Source organism: Bubalus kerabau, chromosome 1 (genome assembly GCF_029407905.1).
Source record: "Bubalus kerabau isolate K-KA32 ecotype Philippines breed swamp buffalo chromosome 1, PCC_UOA_SB_1v2, whole genome shotgun sequence".
NCBI classification, from domain to species: domain Eukaryota; kingdom Metazoa; phylum Chordata; class Mammalia; order Artiodactyla; family Bovidae; genus Bubalus; species Bubalus kerabau.
The window spans coordinates 10,277,319-10,285,771 of record NC_073624.1 but is presented as its reverse complement, the minus strand read 5'-3'; the positions used below and the strand labels follow the sequence as shown (position 1 = coordinate 10,285,771).

At 50.9% G+C, this 8,453-nt stretch overlaps 1 protein-coding gene across 1 annotated transcript; it reads right to left on the bottom strand.

Annotated features, from left to right (window-relative positions):
- Window positions 1-259: 259 nt before the first annotated feature.
- Window positions 260-8,439, bottom strand: C1H22orf23 (chromosome 1 C22orf23 homolog). Its single transcript, XM_055567091.1, has 7 exons — window positions 8,250-8,439; window positions 7,838-7,949; window positions 6,596-6,658; window positions 2,968-3,150; window positions 1,668-1,799; window positions 1,346-1,446; window positions 260-1,197 (listed from the first exon to the last, which is right to left on the bottom strand). The coding sequence occupies exons 2-7, from the start codon at window positions 7,938-7,940 to the stop codon at window positions 1,126-1,128; spliced, it is 654 nt and encodes a 217-aa protein (XP_055423066.1). The 5' UTR covers window positions 7,941-7,949; window positions 8,250-8,439; the 3' UTR covers window positions 260-1,125.
- Between the last annotated feature and the right edge of the window lie 14 nt (window positions 8,440-8,453).

The following is an 8,453-nucleotide window of genomic DNA, read 5'->3' as shown; positions in this document are numbered from 1 at the left end:
TTGTGGGAACTGCTGCATGCTGTGTGCCAGGCCCGGGACGCAACTCCTGTGTGTGGACATCTCAGCACCCAGGCCCCACAGGCAAGCTGCTGGAGATGAGGCGGGCTGGCTCAGACGCACGGGCTGGGGGTGGATCTCTGAAGCAGGGCTCCTTCGGTATGGATCCCTCCCACCCCTTTGGGTTTCTTTCTGTGGGTTGTGGGTTTGGTAGTGGAAAGACTGAAAGCTAACTCTGAATACTGAGGAGGCCACTTGCTGGTTAACTGCCTCTGGTCGGAGTCTCTGGGTGAGTCCTGGTTTTCACCAGGGATGATGAACCATCGTGGGTGTTTACTGAGGGAGTCAGCCAGGAGTGACACGGGTGCCTAGCACAGCACCCGCCCATGGGCTGCTCCAGGAGCCTTGGTTCCATTTTTACTGGAAAAAAACAGCTAAAAACCAACTGGGCTTGAAAAATTCTAACTCCTTGAACAAATAAGCCTTATGCCTCTGAAAACAAAATGGTGTGTGTAATGACCTACGGTAAATGTGTTTTACTAGCCAGTTAATCACAGTGGTTAAATATTTGTCCAAGGCTGTAAGAAGTCAAATAAGTAGGTCCTAAGACGGGTAGGAAGAAAGGAATCATATTCATTAATAAGTTTAGAAAACCTAATGTGTGGGACATGGACACACAGTGGGCGAGGTGTTGGGAAGAGGCCCTGGTGGACACCCTTAGACACACACCCAAGATGGTTAAGACCTGGACTTGGTTTCACTGTGTGTGCACGTGTGTGCGTGTCTGTGTGTGTGTGTGTGTGTCTGGACTTGCTTTCACCGTGTGTGTGTGTGTGTGACTTTCCCCGAGAAAAGACTGGGAAAGTATGTGTGTGGGTGTCTGGATCTGTGACTGGTCTCAGAGGCTCAGCTGACCCCAGATCCCCAGGCAGAGCCTGGAGGAGAATCAGCTCATTTTCTGAGATGTGGTCCATTTTCTAGGGTGCTGTGTCCAGGGTACCATAGGTGGGGGCAATGCTATACAACCATTTCCATGGCTGAAGGGCAGGGTGGGTGGGCTGACCTGGGAGTGACCCTGCTCGGCAAGGGGGTGGGCTCCCCTGCCCTCCGGGGGGAGCGGGTAGTAGATTAAGTGGTGGCAAGAGCCTTCCTAAGTTCCTCACTCCTCTTGTGGTCAATGTCTTCCATTTCCTGTAGTTTCTGCAAAGGGCATGGGGGAAAGCTGGGTGTCAGGGCAGATGTGAGGCTAGAGCGGGACCCCCGAAACGGCCCCAGTGAACCCTCACTTCGGCTCACGTCTCGTCCCCCGCACTCACGTCCCGTCCGCCTTCCCTGGTGCTTCTCCTACCTGGGAGATTTCAGTAAGGATGATCCCGCGGTACTGTCTGCCCTGCCCCAGGGCCTTCATGTCAGCCAGGAATTCTTTCCTCTCCTGAATTTCCTTCACCACTGGACAGGGAGAGGGCCGTCTGTGTACAGGACAGCAGGGGCCCCCGCGCTCCTGGGAGGGCTGGTGGGGCGGCAGGTTGCCTCTCTTGGGAATGGGAAGCAGTTCGGTTGTTTCTCACTCGATGGCCCTCAGGGATTCCCCACTTCCCCTGCTCCCCAGGGCCCTTCCACACACACTCCGCCTTCCCCTCCCCAGCATAACTGGCCCCTGAGGGGCTCACATTCTTCAAAGCGGTCCAGCTTAGGGGCTGGGTCCTCCTGTCGCAGGGGATGGGGCTTTCTTTTCCGTTCCTCCGGCTCCTTCCCGGTGGCAAAGATATTCTGGAGTCTTCGCTTCTCCTTCTCCAGATCCCCTGTTGGGCCCAGACGTGGCCTAGTTAAGTTGGGCAGGGCACCCTCAATTCCTAGAGCATGCTTGCTCCAGGGGGCCTGGGAACATGGCAGGGCTTCTGCAAACCCAGCACCTCCTACCCTGGGCCGCTTCTGCACTGCTCAAGTCACAGTAGGCCGGAAGGTGTTGCAAGAACCCAGCAGAGAGCGTCATCAAATCCACACACTGGGCTTCCCTGGTGCTCAGTGGTAAATGTGGTGGTTTAGTCACTAAGTTGTGTCTGACTCGCGACCCCATGGACTGTAGCCTGCCAGGCTCCTCTGTCCATGGGATTTTTCAGGCAAGAATACTGGAGTGGATTGCCATTTCCTTCTCCAGGGGATCTTCCCAACCCAGGAATCGAACCCGGGTCTCCTGCATTGCAGGCAGATTCTTAAATGTAGGAGCCATGGGGTTCGATTCCTGATCTGGGAAGCTCCCACATGCCACGGAGCAATTAAGCCCATGCACCACAACTGAGCCTGTGTTTCAGAGCCTGGGAGCCGCAACTCCTGAAGCCCAGGTGCTCCTCAAGAAAAGCCACCACAATGAGAAGCCTGCCCGCTGCTACTGGAGATGAGCCGCTGCTTGCTCAACTAGAGAAAAGCCAGCACGAAGACCCAGTACAGCCAAAAATAAATAAATAAAATTATCAAAAAAAAAAAAAAATGCACAGACTGCCTGGGTGCAGAGCAAGGCTAAGGAAACTCAATGACTGTGCAGTATATCCTGGATGGGGAGGCTGTGTGGAGGGGCCAAGAGTCACGTAGGTGCCAAGTGGAAAGCGGGGGATGTAATGGCTCCCTGAAACAGGCTGGGGCACAGAGGAACCCGGGGTTCCAGGCACCATATGAGTTAGAGCAACAGCTGTGATACCTGACCTCCAAACATTCATCAGAGGTGGGGGGGAAACCAGTTAACTGTTAAAGAGAATTCTGGGAAAATGTATAAAAAGGAACCAGCTAACTGGTTTCTCATGCACCCTGAATGCCTCCAAGGTAACATGTGCAGGGGTTCAAGAGCACTGATATAAATGGCCTGAAAATTTGATTAGCCGCCTACTCAGCACCCTGTGGGCTGTTTGTCTCCCTGCCCCCCTTAACCCCCCTCGGAGGGTAGAAGAGGGGCTGCGGTCGAGGCTCCTTACTCACGGGTGGCTTGAGGCTTGAACTGCTCCCGGCTGTAGGCCCCGTTGGCTTGGCATCTTCTGGCAGGCCGGAGGTGGGACCGGGCTGCCAGGATGGGAGGCAGGTAGATGGCTGAGCTTGGCTGCTTGGAAGGCAAGACCCTCTGGCTGGAAGTTGGGTTGCACTGCAGGGGGAGAGTGTCTCCTCCTGGGGAGGGAAGGGTCAGGGTCAGGAGGCCCACCTAAGTGGTCCCTACCTGTTAAAACAAGTCAAACGGTACGGAAGAGTCTTCCTTTCTCCCCTCCACACCCTCCCCTCTACAGTGAGCCATGGTAACAATTTGGTGGTCTCAGCCCCTTCTTTTCGATGCTTACCTAAACATGTTCAGATATATGGGCATGTATAAGATTCCTTTTTCAAAGATTGGATCACACTGCATTCTATTCAGTGATAGACTAACAATCTTCCATGGGGTGGCAGAGTCAGACACAGCTGAGCGACTGAACTGAACTGAACTAACAATCTACCATGAACATCTTTCCAGATCACTCCATTTATCTATAACGTCTTTTATTTTTTGGCTGTGCCACGTGGATCTTAGCTCCCTGACCAGGGATTGAAACCGTGCCCTCAGCAGTGAAAGCTCGGAGTCCTAACCACTGGACCACCAGGGAATGCCCCCCAACCACTGTTTTGATTTGGCTCCTGTCGACCTCCTGTACCTTTCCAGCCTTCTCTGTCATCACCTAGCAGGTAGTATTGAGCATGTACCCTATGGGCCAGGCCCGGGACTCGGGGGGTAAAGTGGTCAACAAAGCCCTGCCCTCATGGTACTTACATTTGGGGTTTAGATGATGGTAACAGCGCTGATGTTGACAGTACAGGAAGGGCCACAGGGTGTATCAGAGCAGGATTTACGGTTACAAATAGGGTAGCCAGCGAAGGCCTCATGGACACGGTGACATTTGAGAAAAGACCCATAAGTGGTAAGAGGCCAGCCAAGGTGATATTTTAGGGAAGAGCATTCTAGACAGAGAGGATGGCTCAAGTGAAGGTCCTGAGGTGGGAATGTGCCCAGAGCATCTGAGAACAGGCAGCAGACTAGGGTGCCAGGAATGGAGTGAGCCAGGGGTGGGGTAGAGTGGGAGTAGAGGTCAGAGGTCAGGGAGGGCAAGAGACGGACTGGGCCTCATAGGCCTCTGGAAAGACTGGCTTTTACTGTGTGTGAGGTGGGAAGCCATTGAGGGTTCTGAGCAGAGGAGTCACCACTTTAGCTGCCATTGAAAATACAGTGTTGGGAATTTCTTGGTAGTCCCTGCTTCCACTGCAGGGACCACAGGTTCGATCCCTGGGCTGGGAACTAAGATCCCTCAAGATGCACACACACACACACAAAAAAGATAAAAATAGAAAATATAGAGTTGAGGGTCAAGGGCTTCCCAGGTGGTGCTACTGGTAAAGAACCTGCCTGCCAATTCAGGAGACATAAATGACGTGGGTTCGATCCCAGGGAGGAGAGCACAGCTACCCACTCCAGTATTCTTGCCTGGAGAATCCCATGGACAGAGGAGCCTGGCAGGCTGCAGTCCATGGTGTCACAAAAAGTCAGACACGATTGAAGCGACTGAGCGCACACGCATGGGGGTCAAGGGCAGAGGTAGTCACAGTCAGGATATGGTTTGAAGGTCAAGCAGACAGGACTGTTGGTGGGTTGGATGTGAGGTCTAGGAGAAAGGGAAAGGGGACAGGATGACTCTGATGTGTCTGCCCGGAAGAACCAGAAGGATGGAGCTGGCATTGTTTCCCGCTGCCTTTCCTTTCTTGTGCCCTCTATGTAGGGCCAGCCATGGTTTTTCTCTCTCTTCTCTGAAGAGATGCTATGCTTCCTAGAATGTTCCTCTTACTCTGTCTGCTATTTCTACTTGTCCAATGCCAAATGCCACCTTTTCTTTTGGCTCAGTCTCAGCAAATAATTAGAGCCCAAGCAATTCTGGGAGTTCAAGTGAAGGAGAGGAATTTGTGGCTTGCAAAAGAATTTAAGCCTCAAAGAAGTAGGACTTGGTTAAGAAGAGAGAGGGGAATCTGGGAGAAGAAAGTAGACTCAACACCAATGCTTGGAGGCAATATTTTAAGAGAAAACATCTAAGGAGAAAAAAACTGGCAAACTGGTGACTTGTGTTGACCTAACCACTAATCAAATTAGTTTTTCAATAAATATTGAGCACCTCGGAGTCAAGGACTTCCCTGCTGGCTCAGATGGTAAAACGTCTGCCTACAAGGCGGGAGACCCAGGTTCAATCCCTGGGTCGGGAAGATCTCCCGAAGAAGGAAATAGCAAGGCAAGATTTTCTTGCCTGGAAAATCCAATGGATGGAGGAGCCTGATAGGCTACAGTCCATGGGGTTGCAAAGAGTCAGACACGACTGAGCAACTTCACTTTCACTAGGAGTCAAGGTACAATGGTGAACAAGGCAGGCTCAATCCTTGGTCTCCTGGTGTTTACTTTTAATGGAATTTCTAGCACATTCTCATTATGGTCATGTTGTAAGGAAGGAAGGAAGGTTAGTTGCTCTGTCATGTCTGACTCTATGCGACCCATGGACTATAGCCTGCCAGGATCCTCTGTTCATGGGATTCTCCAGGCAAGAATACTGGAGTGGGTTGCCATTCCCTTCTCCAGGGCATCTGTAAGGGACATCAAATGATTAGTAGATGACTTGAGTTTGGAGATTGAGTTATATGACTCAGCTGTGTTGTGGTGTTAGGCTCTGGCAGCCTGAATTGTCCTTGTCCACAAAAAGGAAGGAGATCTGACTTCTGAACTGACCTGATGGAGCCTCACTCCCCCAGCCAGTGCTCGGCAGTCAGTATTTGTCTCTCTGACTCTCCCATCCCAGTTTCTGTGGTTGACCAGATGCCTCCTGATAGCACCTTCTTTCTCAAAAGAAGGCAATAGCTATTGTTAGATTTGAGTGAAACCTGGCAGGCTTGAACCTTCTGGTATCCTCTTAAAGGTAACTTTACAGATCTCTGTTCTGATCCCCTAAAAGCTGATTCAGTTAAATCTCAGAAAGCAAGGTTGTTTTCAAGATCTTAGAGGGCACCTTGTTACCATGCCCATGAACATTCAGTTTTTTTTTTTTTCCTTAAAAATAAATAATACAGTGTGTGGTCAGAGGTGAAATGTGGAAAGGTTTTGCATAGTTTTCCTAAGTTGGAAGCCTGCCAGTAATCATGTTTCTGCCAGCTAAGCTATGAATGAATAAAACTATGCATAAGACACACACAGGCCTCTAGTCTGGAGAGCTCATATGTCATGTGTGTAAGAGGGTGGGAGAGATTGCAGACTTGACAGCGTTCAGACTGTCTGACTGGGCAGGAAGTCTCAAATAGGCTGGTGCCCTGTTGGGAAGGCTGGCTAGAGCTGGACTGCAGAAGAGGCTCATGGGCTGGGACCCATGTCTTGTGAAGAAGCAAAGACCAAGACCCTGCAAGGTCAATTCCCCAAGAGCAAGGGTCAGAAATACTATTCAATTTTGTTTGTGTGTGTGTGTGTGTTTAAAATGAGGTTCCCTACTCCTCAACATGGAGAAAGCATTAACATGTGACCCAGAATTCCTCTGCCCGGAAGCCTCGGTGGTCAGCCTCTTACGTTTCATGGTGTCTGTTATGTGGCGCTGTTGGAAGTTCGTCAGTTTGGATTCCTTCATCATCACTGCAAGACAAAGCACTTCAGTGAGGCTTCCTGGGCTGCAAGCAGATGCCTCATCTCAACCCACTGAAATTCAATACTGTATCACCTCCTGCTCCCATTCTGGGCACCTGAGTACTTGGCTTGTGGGATTTGAGTTCCTTGAACAGGGATTGAATCTGGACCTCCCTGCAGTGAAAATACTGAGTCCTAACCACTGGACCACAAGGGAATTCCCTTCCTTTTCTACACTTTTTTTTCCCTATACCACTCATCACCATCTAAGTTCTATATACCTTACTTATTATTTGTTACTTTCCTACTAGAATATGAGCTCCAAGGGAACAATGCTGCTGCTGCTGCTAAGTCGCATCAGTCGTGTCCGACTCTGTGCGACCCCATAGACGGCAGCCCACCAGGCTCCCCTGTCCCTGGGATTCTCCAGGCAAGAACACTGGAGTAGGTTGCCATTTCCTTCTCCAATGCATGAAAGTGAAAAGTGAAAGTGAAGTCACTCAGTTGTGTCTGACCCTCAGCGACCCCATGGACTGCAGCCTACCAGGCTCCTCTGTCCATGGGATTTTCCAGGCAAGAGTACTGGAGTGCGGTGCCAAGGGAACAATAATTTTTGCTTATTTCTTTTCTTTACCGCTGTTTTTTCAGCACCTGGGATAATGTCTAAAGCACACAGTGGGCTTTAAAACTTTTTTGTTGAGTGAATGAACAAGTATTCATTAAGCATGTGCCAGGGGCTGGAGCTACAAATGTGAGCCAAAACAGGCATCATGCCCTGATGGAGTTCGTGAACTGAATGTTAATTCACCATTAATTCAGCAGAACACGCTAGGTATCTGATTACAGGTTGCACTAAGCCCACTGAAGGAAAAGGTATTTGGTAGTGTGCAGACACGTAACAGTTGGTTCCACTGTGGTGATAATGGGTGGAGAGGAAATAAGTCTTCCCTGGGGAAACTGAAAGTGTGATCTAAGGGGTTCATGGGCGTTAACCACTCTGAAATTCTTAGTTCTTTGACTTTGGGTCACTTCCAAGTTGTAGGACCCGGACCTCTGAACCTTTCTGAACTCCAGGCTTCTTACCTGTAAACTGAAAATACAGTTACTAAGCCATAAGTCATGTAGGGGAAAACTGAGAAACAGAGGGTAACTGACCACCGGTCTTCTTGTGCCCTTTAATGCACTGACCTCTGAGCAGCTCGCAGGTCTCTGGGGTGTAAGTGGTAGGCTTGGGGCAGCGCCAGAACCCTGTTCCTTTGGTCACCGTCTCCACCCTCTCCTGGGAAGCCATGGGAAGGCTCTGAAGAGGGAAAAACCCAACGAAACATTTCCTGTCTCCCAGATCCAATCTCTTCTCACACCCTCAACACCACCCAAAGTTTGGGAGCGGGTGTCGGGTCGCAAGAGTATCATGATGCCGCCTGTCAATATCGCGACAGTGCCCGATCCTCCCACCTCGAACAGATCCACTGGCAGATAAACACACGCGAACAGAGACCTCATCCTGACCTGTGCCTGTGGCAGGGAAGCCCCCTTGGGAGGAAAGGGGCGTGAGGGTGGCCGTGCCCGTTGTGTGATACGCCCAAACGGGAAACCTCACCCTAAAGTAAGACCCCGGCTGGGTGGCCTCTCTCCCCACAGAGAGCGGTGGCTGGGCTCCGGAGATCGTAACCAAGGCTCTGAAGCAGCAGCCGCGCCTGGTCTCTCGCAGAAATACTTTTGAGATCTCAGCCACTAGAGCCTGCAGCTAGCGGCTCCGGCTACCATGGTAACGCAGACAAACTGCTCCACGCATGTGCATATT